This window comes from Chlorocebus sabaeus, chromosome 6 (genome assembly GCF_047675955.1).
Source record: "Chlorocebus sabaeus isolate Y175 chromosome 6, mChlSab1.0.hap1, whole genome shotgun sequence".
NCBI lineage: Eukaryota > Metazoa > Chordata > Mammalia > Primates > Cercopithecidae > Chlorocebus > Chlorocebus sabaeus.
Window position 1 is genome coordinate 16,847,756 of NC_132909.1, and position 20,547 is coordinate 16,868,302.

Here is a 20,547-nt window from a genome sequence, read left to right on the forward strand (position 1 = left end):
GTCTATAAATGTGCATATTTACAGATACATTTATAAATATATATTTGTCTTACACATATAAATATGTATGAGTGTACATATATACACGCTACCACAATTTTTTGAAAAGTCTTTGGTGAAGAAAACCCACTATGTAAAACATACCCACCCTGATCAGATAGCCCTCATACACTTAAATGCAGACCCTTCATGACCTTATCCACAGAGAGAGTCAAGGATTTAGAGACATGAAACTGCCCAGCCAACTGCAGATGCACAACAGAGAAACTGAGAGTTAAGCTGGAGGCACAGACCTCAGCACTGCCAGGACTCTCACCCTCCCTCATGGATTCTGACTTTATCTTACCTGGCGCACTATTCAGACCTTGCTGTGGAGCTGGGGCAGGGTAGGCCACAAAGCCTGACCCCAGGACACTTTATGTGAGCACATGAGCCACATACCCCCCCATTAGATCTCCACACACAGCTCTGACCATTGTGAGGAGGACTAACACAGGCTTAGAGATCACACCAGAGAATCAGCTACAGAGAAAAACACGGGGCTGGAGGAGCTGGTAGCTGAAACAGAACAGGGTCCCTGCAGTTCATGGGTCCAGCTCACTCCAGAGTGTCTACCCCCCCAACCCCACCATGATGCAAGCACCCCTGAAGAACAGCTTTTTTCAAGGGCCTCCTCCTTGGTGACATATCAGGGTGCCTCTCTGTTACGCTGGCCACAGAGAGCAGCACCTTGGACAGTGCCCATCCCAGCTTCACCCTTCCTGGGATCAGGGCTCAGAAGAACTCTGGGCTCAGGGCTCAGAAAAAATGGCAGAGGCCAGTGAGGCCAGAGATGGTGAGGGGGGCAGCGACCTAGGGGCAGCTGCTTGCAACTGAAGCAGGTGAAGCCACAGGGAGATGGTAGCACAGGAAGAAAAACCCAGGAATGGGCAGAAGAAGTGAGGAGGAAACAGGCTCTGTGGGGCTACAGCCCAGCGTGGGACTGTGAGTGTGAAACCATCCCAGCAAAGAAAGTCAGGTCTCATGAACGGGAAAAGAAGCAGCTCCCAGCTCCCCTGCTGGAAACTGAAAGTGCCCCCCAAAAATTGCTGAAGCCTTTATCCTTAATGTGATGGAATTTGGAGAAGAGGGTCTTTGGGAAGCAATTAGAGTAAGACTAGGTCACAAGGTGGAAGTTTCATAATAAAATTAGTGCCCTTATAAAAATAGGAAGGCACAGGAGAATGTTCTCTCTCCTTCTCTGTCTCTCCACCCCCTCCCAAGCACCTACCATGTGCAGATACAGCAAGAAAGCAGGCATCTGCAAGGGGTCCTTCACCAAGACTGGATCAGCGGGAACCTTGACCTTGGACATCCCAGCCTCCAGAACTGTGAGAAATAGATTTCTACTGTTTAAGTCACCCAGGCTACAGTGTTTGTTATACCAGCCCAAGCCCAGGAATACATCATCTGACCCCACTATTTCAAATAAAACTCTTCAGTTTCTTCAAAAAGTTCGCTGGCAGCTCCTGTCCCCAACAGCACCAGAGGCCCCAAGAAAAGAGCACCAGCAGGGGCTCAACCTGCACGGGTCCCGTGGGGCAGCCTCAGTGTCAGGCCCTGGATGGCAGGTGAGGCTCCGTGACACAACCACAGTGTGAAAGTTTAAGTGTTGTGACTACTTACCAACACTAGGGGGCACACGGCACACCTGGAGACCACAGACACCAAGGTGAGGAAGCCCAGACAGGGAAAAGAAAAGGACCTGGGCCGGGCGCGGTGGCTCACGCCTGTAATCCCAGCACTTTGGGAGGCTGAAGTGGGTGGATCATGAGGTCAAGAGCTCAAGACCATCCTGGCCAACATGGTGAAACCCCATCTATACTAAAAATACGAAAATTAGCCAGGCGTGGTGGCCCGTGCCTGTAGTCCCAGCTACCCAGGAGGCTGAGGCAGGAAAATCACTTGAACCCGAGAGGCTGAGGTTGTGATAAGCTGAGATCACGCCACTGCAGTCCAGCCTGGTGATGGAGTGAGACTCCATGAAAGAAAAAAAGAAAAGAAAGAAAAGAAAAGAAAAGAAAAGAAAAGAAGAAAGAAAAGAAAGAAAAGAAAAGAAAGAAAGAAAGAAGAAAGAAAGAAAGAGGAAAGAAAGAAAGAAAGAAAGAAAGAAAGAAAGAAAGAAAGAAAGAAAGAAAGAAAGAAAGAAAGAAAGAAAGAAAGAAAGGAAGGAAGGAAGGAGAGGGAGGGAAGGAGGAAAAGAAAGAAAGAAAGAAAGAAAGAAAGAAAGAAAGAAAGAAAGAAAGAAAGAAAGAAAGAAAGAAAGAAAGAAAGAAAGAAAGAAAGAAGAAAGAAAGAAAGAAAGAAAGAAAGAAAGAGAGAGAGAGAGAGAGAGAAAGAAAGAAAGAAAGAAAGAAAGAAAGAAAGAAAGAAAGAAAGAAAGAAAGAAAGAAAGGAAGGAAGGAAGGAAGGAAGGAAGGAAGGAAGGAAGGAAGGAAGGAAGGAAGGAAGGAAGGAGGGAGGGAGGGAGGGAGAGGGAGGGAAGGAGGGAGGGTAGGAAGGAAGGAAAGAAGGAAGGAAGGAAAGAGAGGAAGGAAAGAGGAAGAAAGAAAGGGAGGAAGAAAGAAAAGGGACCTGTGGATTTTGGCTTTACTGGGGCCAGGATGCTATCTGACAGGTTTCCAGCAAACAGATTGACTGAGTTCGTTTAAAGCAGGCACTGGGGGCAGGAGATCACGCTGTGACTGAGAGCTTTAAATTTAAGAAAAAACATGTCAGAATTGTCCTTTTAAAAGAACCAGCTGGAGAGAGGGGAGCTCAACACATTAAGCAGGAGAGATGTCTCTAAGATTTTATCTCTGGCCACCAACTGGAGCCATTTGGACCGGGTACAGTATTGAAAACTGTCATGGTGACCAAGCCCTGCCTCTGATATAAGGCACTTAAACTCACAACTTAAAAAAATCCAAGGCAACATAAAATTATGAGCACTCTCGACACCCAGGGACACTAACAGGGTGTGGTGCTGAGCCCCAGAGTCAGGGTCCTGAGTTCTGGTCCCCTGGGAATAAGAAATAAAGAAGACTTGTCCCTGCTCCCTCTCTGCTCCCCTAACACTGATCTTCCCACCCTGCACCTCCCTCTTGTGCTCCCAAACCCCCAACCAGTGCTCAGTCGCAGACATTACTGCCCCAGGGCATACACAGTGCAGCCCACTGCACACAAACACAAACTCACAGGTGACACAAATCTGTGTCTAGGACATCTGATTGTGAAAGAGGGAGGACAGTGAACCTGCAGCCACAGAAACTGGGACTCACGTGGCTGGAACGTGATGGAGCTCTGACATAACATGTGGGTGACCTCGCGTGAAATGTGCAGATCCATGTGGAATAAAACACGCAGACTGGCCTGGGACTGCGGCCACCCACACTTCCCTTCCAGTCCACCAGAGGGCGGCAGAGTCCCTCCAGCTTGGAGCCTTCCCAGCGACTGCGGACCTCCCTCAGCGGAACCCACAGCCAAGCAGGGCCCACCCTCACAGGACACCCCAGCCCACGTCCTCCTTACCCTCCAAGCTCCCCAGACAGACTCTGTCAGCTCCTCCCTGCAGCCAGGCAGCCGCCAGCATGAGGCCGCTCCCTCTGCAGGCACCTCCTGCCCCACACATCCACTCCTTCCCTGGGGTCCAGCTAAAAAGCCACTTTGGGAGGCCAAGGCGGGCGGATCACAAGGTCAGGAGATCGAGACCATCCTGGCTAACACGGTGAAACCCCGTCTCTACTAAAAATACAAAAAATTAGCCGGGCATGGTGGCGGGCACCCGTAGTCCCAGCTACTAGGGAGGCTGAGGCAGGAGAATGGCGTGAACCCGGGAGGCAGAGCTAAGAGTGAGCCAAGATCGGGCCACTGCACTCCAGCCTGGGCAACAGAGCGAGACTCCGTCTAAAAAAAAAAAAAAGCATCTGCCAGGGCAGCGCTGGTGCACGCGACGCCACTCTGGGCGCTTTCACCTCATGATCTCCTTCCATCCTCATCAACTCTCCCTGTGACTGCTCCCTAAATGCCCTCCACCCGCTCCGTCTGTCCTGTTCTCTAGGGCATGACAGGCTGAGCCCAGCGCTGACACAGAACCACAGCTGCCTGAGGGTCCACAGTGCCTCTGGGGAATCAGCCAGGCACCCTGTGACCTTCCCTCTGCACCACAGGAAGCTCAAAGAATATGTGATGATCACGCCCAGGCACTATCTGGGATGTGACCACCTGCCCCCTGCTGTCCTTCCTGAAGCCAGGAGGGAGGACAGAGCTCTCTCATGTACACAACCTGGGGGCAAGGGATGAGCTCTCTTTGTTCCCAGAACATGGCCCATCCCTACCTGCCCTCTCAGGTGTGAGCAACGTTCCCCCCAGACGGACTCTCTGGCCACTGCCCATCCTTCCTCTACACAGAGGGGCCTGACCAGGTCCAAACCCTTAGGACAGACCCCAGAGGATGTCAGCATGGGGAGGACTGAGCCTATCCTGGCTGCAGAGTAAGTCGGGATGAGTCTCTCCAGCTCTGAGCCCCTGCTGTGTCCCAGGCTCCCTCTCCTGAATCTCAGAGAGCAGTGTCCTGTGGGGCCCTTGGGCAACTCCCCACTTCTTGCTGCACTAGCCATGGGGAAGGTGGGGTGACCACAGGACAGTCAGCTGGGCGAAAACAGAGGACACCCAAGATGGTCAGAGAGAACATGGAAGGCCCAAGCCCCAGCTCAGCTGCCAGAACCCAGAGAGCAAGAAAATGGCTGATACCTGTCCCTGGTGACCACTAGGCCCACAGCCCCTGATTGACCAACCAGAACAGCCCTCTCTCTCGGGAGGCGTAAGAGATTATTTGCTCTGCACACCACCAGTAAGGACAGTTCCCTCTGGGATATCCAGGGCATTGAATGTCCATCCTTGGAAGCTGCAACCAAGCCTGACACAATGAGAGAGAGGGATCCTCCCTCTCACCAGTGAGCACCCACCTCCCCAAAGCTCAGTGGTGGTGTCCCTGTGACAGGGTCCTTGCAGAGCCCCGACCTCCTGATCTGATGGGAAGAGTCAGATGGGGATGGGAGAGGGCAGGGGAAGTGACTGTGCACCCGACCTGGAGACATGGGCTGCAGGACGCTAAGGGCCCACGGCTGTGCTCACCCAACCTACAGGGTGTATGTGTGACTGTGTGTCTGTGTGTGTCTCTTTGTGTGTGTGTGTGTGTCTGGGCATAGTGTGTGTAGAAGTTGGGTGAGAGAATCACTGCTGAAGGAGGCAGAGGCCTCAGCAATTCCTAGGGGCCTGAAACACAGACAGAAAATAAAGGGAAAGGAGGGACAAGGAGGCAGGACTGAGAGGGGAGGGGACAGAGAGGTGTCCTGGGCACAGACCCCGCCCATGAGCCTGAGAAGTGCTCCTGCCCCGGAAAGAGGTTCAGCACAGGAGGAGGAAGGACAGCACAGCTGACAGCCGTGCTCAGAAAGTTTCTGGATCCCAGGTTTATCTCCATAGAGGAGAACACACAGGCAGCAGAGACCATGGAGCCCATTTCAGCCCCTCCCTGCAGATGGTGCATCCCCTGGCAGGGGCTGCTGCTCACAGGTGAGGAGAGGACTTCCTGGGAGAGGACAGGAGGAGGAAGCACAGTGACTGGCTGGGGTCTCCTGGGGAGGACGGGGCTCTGAGAGGGGACAGAAGGCTTCTGTTGGAGCCTTAACAGAGGAGAGGACACAAGAGAGGGGCAGGGGTCACAACAGGAAAATCACACTGAACTGGAATTGGTGAGAGGCAGGAACATCTCAAGTGTTCCATATTCCTGGTTAATCATCACTGGCTGCTACAATTTGAAAAATGATAATAATAACCATACCAGATGACACTTCAAATAAAAGCATAACCAGGGTATGAAACATTGCCCTTAGCCAACAATGTCAGACACTGGCAAATAAACCCCAGGAAGCAGAGGGCCCTGGGAATGCTCATGAGCTCATCCACAGGAGTCTGCAGCCTGTCCCAGGCACTGGGGTGCAGCCAATATCACACAAGTCCCTGCCCTCACAGAGGTCACACTCTCCTGGGGAGGAAGACAGACACACAAAGAGATCTAGAATGTGAGGTCAGGTGCTGACAAGAGCCCTGGAGGGAATACAACAGGGAAAGGTCAGAAAGGGAAGACCCAGGGTCTCCAGAGGAGGTGTCAGGGAAAGGGTCTCCCAAAACACCTGATGTGAGCAGGATCTGAGGGCAGTGTGGGGGGAGCCGCGAAGAACCCTGAAGAGGATTTCACACAGGGAAATGCTAAGGTCAGAGGTGTTGAAGAAATGGGGGCTGCTGACCTTGACTCAGTAGGGGACACACACACACACACACACACACACACACACACAACCACAAACTCCAAAGCGACCGTCCCCATTTTTCCACTCCAATACATAGGTTGTAATATTGATTGATGTTCTCTACCCCATCCTAGCCTCACTTTTCACCTTCTGGAACCCACCCACCACTGCCCAGCTCACTATTGAAGCTGTGCCATCCAATGCTGCAGAGGGGAAGGAAGTTCTTCTACTTGTCCACAATCTGCCCCAGGACCCTCTTGGCTACAACTGGTACAAAGGGGAAACGGTGGACACCAATCGTCGAATTATAGGATATGTAATAGCAACTCAAGTAAATATCTCAGGGCCTGCGTACAGCAGTCGAGAGACAATATACCCCAATGCAACCCTGCTGATGCAGAACGTCACCAGAAATGACACAGGATCCTACACCCTACAAGTCATAATGCTAAATCTTGTGAATGAAGAAGTAACTGGCCAATTCAGCGTACATCGTGAGTGATTCCCCATGACCTCTGGGTGTTGGGAGGTCAGTTCTACTTCACACACACAGGATTGTTAGGCCTGGGCTGTGCCTGTGTCCCACTCTGCATTACATCCCACTTTAGGGTTTGGACATGTAGTGCAGGACCCACATAGGGAACATAGACTTCCACAGATCAGAATTCCTTTCCTGTATCCAGACCCTGCAGACACTCGCGGCAGAGGAAGGACAGTCTGATGGCGGGGGCTCAGCAGGAGGAGATCAGTCTCAGCCAAGCACCCTGTGCCCTCCCCATGGACCTGACCCTGAGAAAGACTAAAGAACTGGGTCAGGGCCTGACCTGAGGGGCCCCCTGGGATCCTCACAGAGAAGCTCATCCCTGGACGCCCCTGCTCCAGACCCCTGTCCCAGGATCCTGACTCCAGGTGACCCCGGGGAACCTGTGCCAGCACTGGGTTGTGGCCTCCTGGGCAGGGCCAACTAGGAGCAAAGATTTACCAGCCGTCCAAGGGCTGTGGCTTCTGGAGCTGCTCACCAGCCAGGGCTCAGACCCAGAGCCTGGGTAAGGACAGAGTCTTGTCCTTCGCCTGAGACTCAGAGTGGAGAGGACAGATGGGCAAGCTTCTTAGGTCATCAGCCAACTGGCCTGGGAGGCTTAGGAGACTATTATTTATTTTAATAGAAGCTTATTATTGAGAAGAAATGGAGGCACAGGAAGACACAGTCACTGAACCAGGGTCACACAAACACAAGGGACAGATCAGGGTCGCATGAGGTCTCTCTCCAGCCACAGCCCCATCCTCTCTTCCACAAGAAAGCAGGGCTTATTGCGTTCCATGGACCCCATGGTCATCCATTGACTCAAATCCTTTCTTCCTGGGCATCCAAAGCTCAGAGAAGTGAGAGCAAATAAACAACTGATTAATTTGTCCAGAACTAAATCACCTGCCCCAACTGTCAGAGCCGGTGCGAGAAATGTCCAGGCTCCCTCTAAGATCCTAACCCCACTGGCTGAACCTGAAATCCTGTTTCCTGATGTGTTGCTGGCACTCCCATGGGAGGACAAAAGAGAAGACTTTGCTTTCTCTCCCCACTCACACCCCGCACCAGGACAGGCCCAACATGTGACACACACTTGATCGTTCTCTCATGAAGGAGAGAGGGAATGAACGAGAGAATGAATGATCCAAAACCTCTTTAGAGACTAGATCCTGGATGGCCAGGCAGGTGCTGTCTGATGGTTTTACTGCCTGTTCCACAGACATCTGTGTCCTCGTGATGGCATCATTGTGATAAATGGGGTCCTTCGGGTGGGGAGACGCATGAGCCACTGGCATTTCACTTAGACTCTAGCCAATTTGCAAAAACCTAATCAAACTCTACTTGTGTCTCCTGAGGTCAAGAGAAAATGAAGACAGCATTGCACATGCCTATTTTGGGTTCCTCTCAATCTTGCCTAACTCTGCGTAGGAATTAGGGGCAGGAAGCTTTCTAAATTTACTAACATAACACACATCCCTTCTCCTAATTTGGCATTGTTTCTCCCTTTATGGAACTGACACACCTAAGACTTCCTCTCTGACCGGTTGTGTCCTCCTAACAGTACTCACGTGCCTCCCTCTACCTGGGAGCTGCTAATTTCAAGTGTACTTCAGGATCTTCCTTTGAGCATAATGTGATCCTGCTGGAATTCACAGGACGCCTAAACCTTATTTTGTTATCAAGAGAAATACTCCTCCCACCAATTGATTTATATCTGTGGACAATTAAGAGCAATTTCTACTTATGGAAAAAATTTCATGTTTCCTCCAATTTTGTGTTTGACTTTAGTCAGAATATAATATCTAAACTCCTGACAAATTTTAAAATGCAAATTACAGTTACACATTGACCATCAAAAATCCAAAATCTGAAATGCTCCAAAATTCCACATTTTTTGGCCACTAACGTGATGCTCAAAAGAAATGCTCACGTGGGCATTTTGGATTTGGGATTTTCAGATTTGAGATACTAAACCGGTATTTATAGTGCAAATGTTCAAAAATTTTAAAAAGTTAGAAATTCAAAATACTTTTGGTTCCTAAGCCGTATGTATAAGAAATACTCAATGTGTATGAACTATAGGCATGAAGCTGTACAGCACATCTCTAGAACCTCCTCATCCTGTGTAACTGAAACTGCAGACTCATGAACAACATTCCATTCCACCCACTCCCAGCCCATAGCAACCACCATTCTACTACGTGATTCCGTAAGTGTGACTACCCTAGGAACCTCATGTAAGTAGAATCCTACAGTATCTATCCTGTGAGTGACTTATTTCACTTTGCATAGTGTCCAATGGGAGAAAATATTTGCAAAACTTCTTCCCAAATTTCTCTCATAACTGTCAAACACCCATGGTCCATGAGAGCCAGATTTCCAGAACTTCATGCTCCCCCTTCCCACCAGTCAGTTTGCATTTGCAAATGTCCACATGTATTTATGGGAAGATCCACAGCTCCTCACCTGCCCTCTGCAGGGAAAGAAGGGACATTAAAAACCAAGGAAAGGAAACATGGTTCTGCTCCAAAGCCACCTGCTCTTGCCTGTCCCCTTCACTCCTTCTAGATCATTCCTTGGACTCTGCTCTATCTTTAGAGGTCACTGGCCCAAGTAAGTCATGATGAAACACCTGGGAAACACTGCCCTACCTTGTGGCTCCACTGCCTGATGACGGAACCGACCTCCAGGCTTGCCCCGGGCTCCCCTGTGTTATTTCTGTTGAAATACCCAGTCCCAGGTCAGGCTGCCCAGTATCCTCAGGAATTAAGGACAATGGCAAGTCCCATCATCTCCCATCTCTAGAATGTTCTTGGAAACAGAACTCTAAAAAACACACCTCAAGGGGCAAAGTAGGACTGTGAAGCTGGAAGGGACCCAGCACCTATATGTTCCAGGTGAGGACCCCAAGGTGGGCTAGGCAGGCAGCCAGTCAGGGAGGGACGAGAAGAGGCACCGGGATCTGCAACTCCCCATCCTGGGTGTGTCCACAACCCAGCACTGCTGCTCAGTTCACACTTGAGAAAGTCTATGCTTCTCCCACACAGAGAAGGCGGCCTCATGGTCTCTGAGCCCTGATCATCGTGTGTCTGTCTTGTGACACACACACCTGCCATGGGCTTTTAAGGACTTGAGTAGGCTGAGAGGTGGGAGATGTCAACTCTGATTGAAAGATGCCTGTGAAGGAATCAAAGGTGCCACACAGGACAATCTTCTCTCTGTTCTCTGCACAGCGGAGACTCCCAAGCCCTCCATCTCCAGCAACAACTCCAATCCCGTGGAAGACAGAGATGCTGTGGCCTTAACCTGTGAACCTGAGACTCAGAACACAACCTACCTGTGGTGGGTAAATGGTCAGAGCCTCCCGGTCAGTCCCAGGCTGCAGCTCTCGGATGGCAACAGGACCCTTACTCTACTCAATGTCACAAGGAATGACACAGGACCCTATGAGTGTGAAATACAGAACCCAGTGAGTGTGAACTTCAGTGACCCAGTCACCCTGAATGTCCTCTGTGAGTATCTTCTCTTCCTCTGTGGCCCAGGCCGCCAGCCCAAATCCACATAGCCAGAGGCCGGGCCTCTCAGTCCCTCTCAGCTCCAAAGATGCAGATCCCCACCCCTAGACACCCAGCTGGTCATGACTTTCTACCCCAGGCAAACATGGGTAGGCCCAGCCTCGACCAAGAATAAGAGGGGAGGGGGTGTCCCTGTCATGGGAGACTTGGGGTCCACATCTTCTGATGGGAGAAACAGGTAAATGTCTTGGACTCTGTCTCAGTAGACACAGAAGGGGTTTGGTTGGGAGTTTAGGGTTGTGGCTTGGCTCAGAGGGACACTGTGGCCTTTCTACAGACCAGGAGCTTCCCCTTCCCTCTGATGACATCACCTGTGGCTTTATTCTCTTTGCTCCAGATGGCCCAGATGCCCCCAACATTTCCCCTTCAGACACCTATTACCTTCCAGGGGTAAATCTCAACCTCTTCTGCCATGCGGCCTCTAATCCACTGGCACAGTATTCTTGGTCTGTCAATGGCACATTCCAGCAACACACACAAAAGCTCTTTATCCCCAACATCACTGCAAAGAACAGCGGATCCTATGCCTGCCACGCCACTAACTCAGCCACTGGCCACAACAGGACCACAGTCAGGATGATCACAGTCTCTGGTAAGTGGATCCCTGGAGCACTGGCAGTATGTTTTCTGGTAGAGTCTATCTGGCTTTCAGAGATGAGCCAGAAAAAAGTTTTATTCCCAGCCTGTGTCCAATGGCACAAGCAAATCCCCAATTTTTCTCCTAAACCCTCCCAATTCATCTCTACAGACTCTCTTCTGCCTGTTTTTCTGATTTCTCTTGGCTGACCTTGGGGCTGACCTGAGAAATGTGGGAAGGGGCCTTCGTCAGCCCCAGAGCCCTATGTCGTGGAAAGGGCTTCACAAAGTGGGAAGAAGGAGGGTCCTCAAGGTCAAGTTGCTTTTCTTTGTCACCAACACATGGCACCTCCTATGTTTCTGTTATCCCTTTGTTTTATTTTACCTATGCCATTAGCTGAAAGAAACATCCAAGGCTTTGAAACAAGCCACAACATTCTCCAAATGAGAGGAGGAAGCCCCTTGGATGAGGGAGGAACAGCTCAGACTCTGCTCCCATCTCTGCTCCCAGCTCCCCTGATGACACCTGGGGAGTGACCAGGGTGTATGGAGAAGGTGCCCAGGTGGCCTGTCCCAAATCTGGCTAAATCAAGTTGCCTGTTGAAGCCAAACCTCCCCCAAGTCAGGCTGCAGAAAAAATGGGAAGACAGGGAGCCTCCAGGAAGACTCCTCAGCTGTGTCCTGGCTCTGAAGTCACGGGCTACATGAGGCTGTGGGCACAGCACGGAGGACAGTGAGTGATGCACACTTGGAGACATAGGGAGATTCAGCCACAGGGGTTCTGCATGGGAGGAAAGGGGCAGTGCCAGTGTGTATTTATAGAGGTAAGACTACCAGCCACTATATATATATTTTACATGAGACCATTAACTATGTCTTTTCTTTTCTTTTTTTGTTTTTTTTTGAGATGGAGTTTCACTCTTGTTGCCCAGGTTGGAGTGCAATGGTGCGATCTCGGCTCATCACAACCTCTGCCTCCTGGGTTCAAGCAATTCTCCTGCCTCAGCCTCCCAAGTAGCTGGGATTACAGGCATGCGCCAACACGCCCAGCTAATTTTGTATTTTTAGTAGAGACAGGGTTTCTCCATGTTGGTCAGGCTGGTCTTGAACACCCGACCTCAGGTGATCTGCCTGTCTCGGCCTCCCAAAGTGCTGGGATTACAGGCGTGAGCCACCGTGCCCAGCCACCATTAACTATTACGATGCGTGTAATTTAGTGTTGTGTAACCATCACCACCATCCATTTCCAGAACTTTTTCATCTTACCATATTAAATAAATTTCTCTACCCAATAAACAGTAACTCTTACTCCTTCTCCCCCTAACCCCTGGTAACCTCCATTCTACTTTCGGTCTCTATGTAACTGACTATTCTAACAACCTTATATAAATGGAATTATATAACAGTTCGCCTTTTGTATCTGGCTTGTTCCACTTAACATAATGTTTTTAAGGTTCATCCATTTTGCACCATGTATCAGAATTTTCTTCCTTGTTAAGATTGAAGAACATTCCATTGTATGGATACACCTCATTTTTCTATCCACTTATCTTTCAATGGACTTTTCAGTTGTTTTCACCTTTTGGTTATTGTGTGACTAATGCTGCTGTGAACATTAGTGTACAAATATCTGTTCAAATTCCTTCCGGTTCTCTTGCACATATGTCCAGAAGTGGAATTGTTGGATCAAATGGTAATTCTTTGCTTAATTGTTTGAGAAACAGTCATACCATTTTCCACAAAGGCTATAACATTTCACACTTCCATCAGCAGTGCACTAGAGCTCCAATTTTTCCACCTCCTTAAAAATACTTGTTTGTGTGTGTGTGGTTTTTTCTAATCAAAGCCATCCTAATGTGTTTGAGGTATTCCATCAATGGGGTTTTGTTTTGCATATCTCTAAGTATTAGTGACGTTGAGCATCTTTGCATGTGCTAATTGGCCATTTGTATGTCGCCCAGGCTGGAGTGCAGTGGCGCGATCTCGGCTCACTGCAAGCTTCGCCTCCCGGGTTCACACCATTCTCCTGCCTCAGCCTCCCAAGTAGCTGGGACTACAGGCGCCCACCACCACGCCTGGCTAATTTTTTGTATTTTCAGTAGAGATGGGGTTTCACCATGTTAGCCAGGACGGTCTCGATCTCCTGACCTCGAGATCCACCCGCCTCGGCCTCCCAAAGTGCTGGCATTACAGGCGTGAGCCACTGCCACCACGCCCAGCCAGTCTTTTGTCCTTTTTTAATTGGGTTGTTGGATTTTTGCTGTTGTGAATTTGTAGTAGGTCTTCATATATTCTGAAAATTAATCCCTTATCAGACATGATTTGCAAATATTTTTCCCACTTCAAGGGTTGCGTTTTCACTTCCTCGACAATGTTCTTTGATGTATAAAAGTTATTGATTTTCATGAAGTTCAACTTATCCATTTTTTCTTTTGTTGCCTATGCTTTTGTTGTTATAACCAAGAAATCACTGTGAAATCCAATGTCGTGGAGTTTTTTTCCCTGAGTTTCCTTCCGAGAGTTTTATAGTTTTTACTCTGACATTTGGTCTTTGACCTACTGTAGGTTAGTTTTTTGTATATGGTGTCAGGTAAAGGTTCAGCTCATCCTTCTGCATGGATTTCCAGCTTTCCCAAAATCATTTGTTGAAAAGACTACACTTTCTTCATTGAGTAGTATTGGCACCCTTATCAAAAATCAATTGGCCATGTATGCAAGCATTCCTTTCTGGGCTTCCTATTCCATTCCACTGGTTTCTATGTCTTCCTTTATGCAAGTACCATATTGTATTGATTACTGTGGCTTTGTAGTAAATGCTGAAATCAGGATTCAGCATTTTTTCTCAAGGTTCTTTTTTTCATGATTGTTTTGCTATTTTGAGTCCTGAAATTCCATATGAACTTCAGGGTAGATTTTTCTCTTTCTGCAAAAAAAAAAAAAGTCATTGGAATTCTGAAAGAAATTGTGTTGAATCCATAGCTCCCTTTGGGTAGTATTGTCCTCCTAACAATACTGAGTCTTCCAATCCATAAAAACAAAATGTCTTCCCATTTATTGAGGTTGTCTTTAATTTCCTTCAGCAATGTTTTCTAGTTTTCTGAATACAATCCTTTCACCTCCTTGGTTAAACTTATCCCTAAGTATTTTATTCTTTTTGATGTTAATGTGAATTAAATTTTTTTCTTAATTTCCTTTTTAGATTGTTCATTGTTAGTATACAGAAATGCAACTGATGTTTGCACGTTGATTTTGTATCCTGCAACATTACTGAATTTATTCATAAATTCTAACAGGTTTTATTCATCTTTAGAGTTTTCTACATAGAAGTTCAAGTTAGCTGTGAACAAACAGATAATTTTACTACTTCTTTCCAATCTGAAAGTCTTTTATTTTTTTTCTTGCCTAACTTCTCTGGCTAGGACTTGTAATACTATGTTAAACAGACGTGGCAAAAGCAGGCATTCTTGTCTTGTTCCTGATCATAGGGAGAAAGTTTTCAGTCTTTCTCTATTGAGTATGATGTTAGCCTTGGACTTTTCATATACTGCCTTTATTATACTGAGATGGTTTCCCTCCATTCATACTTAGTATGTTTTTATTAAGAAAGAATATTGAATTTTGTCAAATGAAATTTTTATTCAAAATTCCTACTAATTATAGGTCTATTTAGATTTTTTGTGTGTGTTTCTAGGAATTTGTCCATTTCACCTAGGTTATCCACTTTATTGGCATGCAGTTATTCATAGTATTTTTTGTAAACATATTTCTCTAGAACTAATATATAATATCTCCATTTTCTTTTCTTCTTTCTTTTTCTCTCTTTTTTTTTTTTTTTTTTTTTTTTTTTTTTGAGAGCAAGAGAGAGAGAAAGACAGAGTCTCCCTCTTTAGGCTAGCCTGGGCTGGAGTGCAGAGGTGTAATCACAACTCACTATAGTCTCAACCTCCTGAGCTCAAGTGATCCTCCCAACTCAGCTTCCCAGGTAGCTGAAATTACAGGCGCATGCCACCATGCCCGGCTGATTTTTTTTTTTTTTTTTTTTTTTTTAATTTTGTAGAGACAGGATCTCCCTATGTTGTCCCGGCTGGTTTCAAACTCCAGGCCTCAAGCAATCCTTCCGATTTGGCTTCCCAAAGTGCTGGGATTGAAGGTGTAAGCCACCATGCTGGGAGTCCATTTTCATTTCTGAGTATAGCAATTTCAATCTTCTCCCTTTTTTTCTTAGTCAATCTAGTTAATGGTTATCAGTTTTGTTGATCTTATTTTGAAGAACCAACTTTTGGTTTCATTGATTTCCTCTACTGTTTTTCCATTCTCCATTTCATTTATATCAACTCTAATCCTTATTACTTCCTTCATTCACTGTGTTTGGGTTTAATTCGTTTTTCTCCTATATCATGAAGTTGTAAATTAGGTTGTTGATTTGAGATATTTCCTCTTTTGCAATGTAAGTGTTTACAGTTACAAATTTCTTGCACAAGATTCTTAACTTCTCTGAGCCTCTGATTTCTCAACTGAAAATTGCAGTAACAGTGTTTGCTTCATAGCATTGTTTTAAGGGTTTAATGTAATCATCAATGAAACCTTCAGCAAAATGCCTCACACAGAGAAAATGTTTCATAAATTTTAGCTGGTATATTACTACTATTATCATTAGCTTCAGGTTGGGTAGTCCTAGAATCAAATCTCAAGTCTACTTCTCACCAGTCATATGACATCAGGAAAGTTTTTTCACCACTCTAAGCCTTTGTCATCTCATCTGTAAAATGGAAATAACGTCTACCTGACAGGGTTATTGTATAAAACAAATGAGATACAGGTAAAGTATTTAGCACAGGGCCTGGCCCATAGGAGGTGCCCCTCAACAGTAGCTAACATAGCATTAATAATCAACCTGAGTTGACTGGTGAGGGCAAAAAGTAAATGGTTCCAATAGAAATAAAGAAACAGATGCAAAAGGTTATGTGTGTGTGTGTGTGTGTGTGTGTGTAAAAGGTATCTTATGTAAATACACACACATATTTAAAAAAGAGGCAACACAGAAAACACGAGGACATGGTTACTGGCTACATGTGAAAGAGAGAGAAAAAAAGCTACGTGCAAAGAATCAAACCAAGTATGTTAGTTTTTACCCAATGAGATGCAACCAAGATGGGATTAGACATGCAAGATAATTTATTAGGAAAAACACCTGTGAGGGAAAGTGGGGCAGGTGTGAGAGGAGCCCAGGAGAGCCCTCAGACCACGATGCAGATTTGATTCCTGTGAAGGAGAAAGAAAAGGAAGTTTTAGATAGCAATGCAGTTCTAAGTGAGTTTAGGCAAGGCTGTTGGGGTGTCCTCCAACTAGTCACCCATCAGAGTTAAACAGAGTCTCACAATACTGGGCTTGCTTCCATACCCCTTCTGGGAACCCCTGGGAAGAGAGGTCTCTGTGCAAAGGAGGTGGTCAATTTGGAATGCCCTGACCTGGGCCTTCTGTCAATCAACTCCCTGCCATAGAGACCTGCCAAAACTAAGACACTGAGAAAAAGATGCAACCGTGAAAAGGTGGAAAGTTCTAATGACACATAAAATAGCAATCAGCTTTTTCACATCACAAAGCCTTCAAAAATATCTAAGTAAAGAAAGGCCAGGATTAAATTGACAGAGGCCTGATCACCAGCCTAGAAACATGGTGAGAGGGAAAAAACCCTGCAAGAATATAGATGGCTAATCACCTCCCAGCAAGCTTCCCACAAAAAATAATGTATTCCTTGAAAAAACAAGTAGAGACTACTTCATGCTAGGAACTGGTTCCTGGGGTACCCCACTGTAAAATGGCATCACCTTCATTCCTTCTTTTCTTTTCTTTCCATGACAGATGCTTCAGTACAAGGAAGTTCTCCTGGCCTCTCAGCTAGGGCCACTGTCAGTATCATGATTGGAATACTTGCCAGGGTGGCTCTGACATAGTAGCCCTGGTGTAGTTTCTGCATTTCAGGAAGACTGGCAGGTATGATGGCCTTTCCTCTTGTCCTGTTTCCTGCAGGGTTGACTGCCATGCTTGGGAGAGAGACCTGTATCCTGGGACTGGATCTCTTCCTCCTCCCAATAAACTCCTGCTTCTCAGCACTAATTCCTGCAGGTCTCTTCTTCCCTGGTCTGCATGCTTCCTGTACCCCACTGTCTCCTAGACATAATTATCCCCAACCTCTGCTCATTTGTTTCCCAGATTCAATACACTATGAAAGTCTTCTGATCCTTTCTTAACATATCTCACTTGCATCATTCTCTCCATTCCCACAGACCTCAACAACTGTTCAAAGTCCTGCTTGACTCCTTGTCTCCAGTCTTCAAAATCTTCCTTGCCTCATTACCTTCCTAAAATCTAGTTCACTCACCTACTGAAGAATCTAAAGGGGCCTATTCTAGCCTATTTTATAAGTTCACATTTCTTCTCTTTACTAATCCTTCTCACTTCCTTTACCTCTACTTCCTAGTATAATTCCTCCATCCTAATTAGAACTGTCTTCCTACACATCCCTGCCCCTCTACCCCATATACACATAGAACTCTTAGTTCCAATGCTATGCTTAGAAACAGGGTAATTTCCCATCCACTATCTGAACTGTGGAGTTACCCACATACCCTTCAAAACAAGTAACCTCTGACCTCACGGAGAACAATGACTCTAGCATTAATGTGTGAACCTGAGCTTCAGAACACAACCTATGTGTGGTTGAGAACCTTTTCCTGATGACCAATTCGTGTGTTCATGAAAGATACAGAAATGAAGAAGGCAAGGTCCCTACCCCAGAGAACATACAGCCTAAGACAGGAGATAAGATATGAAAAATAATCGTGATACCAAAATAGAAAAAAGTAAATGCCACAAGAAATCAGAGAAATCTGATGCGAAATATAGCCACACAATGGAATCACTGAGAAACATTTTTTAAATGATGCTCAAGCCCCACCCATAAATTCTGACCTACTATCTGGAGTGGGACCCAGGCATTGGTAATTTTTAAGCCTTCCCAGATGCTACTAACACATAACCAGGATGGAGAACTCCTGTTCTAATAGGTAGAACGTGAGGCTAAAACAATGGTTCTTTAGCAGGGAGCATTAGAATTTCCTAGAAAATTTTTTCAACATATACAAGCCTATACTTTGCTGGCCCTGTTCATTAATGGGCTCCACCAAGAACTCAGTAATCCAGTTGAAAAACAGAAGCTAAGTGGAAAAGCTGCCTTATTTGATATGTTAAATTACATGGAAAGCATTGTCAACTGATAAGTGCTACTAAACCTTCTCTAAGTTATACTTACGGGTATGTTACTGATATGAGTGTTCCAAAAATTACATGAGATTCCTAGAAATTGAATATGTTATCAGTCATAATGTCATATGCCACAGAAGTAACTAAATTTCTATGTGAGCCGTGTCTTTATCATAATGAACTCCCCTCAGAGTTTTAACCATAGTCGTTTTCAATCTTTGTCATTCACAGACAGTTGTTTTTATTCTTCCTCAAAGCATTTGCAATCAGCTACCATTCAAAATTGCTTCTTTTTCAAGATTTATGGAAAAGACTCTGACAAGTACTCTCGAACACAAGTTTTTGATAACTTTAAGATCATACCACTGAACTGTCTAAGAAGTTGATGATACCTTCATGAAATACCTTCTGATACCTTCATGAAATTGCCGACCAAAACACAGAAGGAAAAAAACAACAATTTCATTGAACTAAATAATAATGAGGATAATGTTTTTAAGTTTTTGTTTGTTTGTTTGTTTGTTTTTTCGAGATGGAGTCTGGCTCTGTCGCCCAGGCTGGAGTGCAGTGGCGCGATCTCGGCTCACTGCAAGCTCCGCCTCCTGGGTTCACACCATTCTCCTGCCTCAGTCTCCCGAGTAGCTGGGACTACAGGCACCCACCACCACGCCTGGCTAGTTTTTTGTATTTTTGGTAAAGACAGGGTTTCACCATGGTCTCGATCTCCTGACCTCGTGATCCGCCTGCCTCAGCCTCCCAAAGTGCTGGGATGCTGCGTCCGACCCATTTTTAAGATTTTTTATTTGAAAATTTGCCAATTCTTTAAGTGTTTTCTTTTTCAGATTTATGAATTTCTTCATCTTTTAGGCTATCTATAACTTACTGCCATTTGGTAAAGTAGACTTTTGTGAACAAAAATTATAACATTTACTTTTGCTCCCTACCTGACTGCCACAGAACTAGGCAACTATTCATGAGTATTCATATGTTTATTGTAATTCAGTTATTTGCACAAGTTCAGTGAGAATCTGCTATCTTTATAATGGGACATATTTTAAAACATCCATTATATTACCAAGGCTTTGATTGGGATGTTATATTTGAGAATATACATAGAATGATAGATTAACTGAGTGTCTAATCTATCGTGTCAACCCCAAATTTTTACGTATGAGATCCTTTAGTCCACCCAATGGCTGACGTTAGCAGCATCTTTAACACAACTGTTTGTTCAAATGTACTATGGTCCCTTTTAGAATCAGACTCCTAGACTTACTTGTTCTCACTGCCTGTTTTAATTTAACCCAGGCATGCAACGCTAGATAATAAAATTGCTCCCTATTGGCTGATCAGAGAGGAGTCTGTATAGTTTATGACGCTTCTTGTTGCACATGGACAAATATATCAGGTGTTACAGAGTCTCAGTTACAAAAATTAACAAACATGCTACTTGGTTAAAATGGCCACACTCATCTGGTTCATTCTTTGATCTATTCTATTTTAGTTGGTTTGCATCTTGCCAAAGGTGCATACTCCAAACTCTTAACATTATCTTCCTCATAGTCATACTAGCGGTCTCCCTGGTGTGCTGTAATCTCTAAAAGTTTTAAATGTTTGCGTGTTGTCATCCATCAAATATCAAATGGTCTCTATTTGGCTGGAATTACATAAACTCAAAGAAATGTGTGATCAGGAGGATGTCATAACCTATAAATGATGGAAGCCAAAAATGATGATAACTGAGGGTAATGCTAATGCTTTAAGTTTTGGTCACACTCTCACTTAAGTGAGAGTCTAAAGACTCCAAATTAGAGCCACTCACGCTAAATGCTACATACTCCAACTGGAATTTTAAGGAAGCAGATCTCAAAACAGACTAGTTTTCTGAAAACAGAAGATTCCAGTCTCCCTGAGTCAACATCATAAGGAAGTCCCCTCTGCTTTAACATTTACCCCAAAAAAAAGTAACCTGAAGTACCCTGATGTTAACCGATCCATTTATTTCTATGGCTCTGTTTACTGGTTCCAATTTGACAAAACCCATTGTTCTGTTATTGTATTGCCCAGGGGGAGCGATCATTGTGTTCGTAGAGTGGGAGCTGCCCCAAATCCTGAATCACAAATAAAAGCCTATTAGATCTGTAACTACATTAGTTGAAATGTTGTCTTTTGATGCATGTTCACAGCCAGCAATGGTTAGTGGAGTCTCTCCGGCTGCAGCATTTTCACCCTGACCCTCCCGCCTCCCTCTTTCACTTACAAGGACGCTTCTGAT

General features: G+C 45.8%; 1 protein-coding gene and 1 long non-coding RNA gene across 5 annotated transcripts in view; one reads left to right on the forward strand and one right to left on the reverse strand.

The window, feature by feature from the left end:
* Window positions 1-20,547, reverse strand: part of LOC140711854 (uncharacterized) — a 591,910-nt gene that overhangs the window by 415,485 nt on the left and 155,878 nt on the right. The window lies entirely within an intron of this gene.
* On the forward strand, window positions 4,561-20,417 carry LOC103234772 (CEA cell adhesion molecule 8). Of its 2 annotated transcripts, none has more exons than XM_007997001.3 (6): window positions 4,561-5,595; window positions 6,467-6,826; window positions 10,092-10,370; window positions 10,822-11,025; window positions 16,872-17,003; window positions 18,504-20,417. In XM_007997001.3, exons 1-5 carry the CDS (start codon window positions 5,532-5,534, stop codon window positions 16,961-16,963), a joined length of 999 nt encoding a protein of 332 aa, XP_007995192.1. In that variant the 5' UTR covers window positions 4,561-5,531; the 3' UTR covers window positions 16,964-17,003; window positions 18,504-20,417. The 2 variants fall into 2 exon arrangements, with proteins under 2 accessions (XP_007995192.1, XP_007995189.1); XM_007996998.3 differs by having other exon boundaries at window positions 4,735-5,595; window positions 10,771-11,025.

Excerpts from the sequence above, each read along its gene's own strand:
- LOC103234772 (XM_007996998.3), top strand. The coding sequence starts at position 5,532 with ATGGAGCCCATTTCAGCCCCTCCCTGCAGATGGTGCATCCCCTGGCAG. Across the intron at positions 5,596-6,466 it reads GCAGGGGCTGCTGCTCACAG|CCTCACTTTTCACCTTCTGG; the intron begins GTGAGGAGAGGA and ends ACCCCATCCTAG. Across the intron at positions 11,026-16,871 it reads CAGGATGATCACAGTCTCTG|ATGCTTCAGTACAAGGAAGT; the intron begins GTAAGTGGATCC and ends TTTCCATGACAG.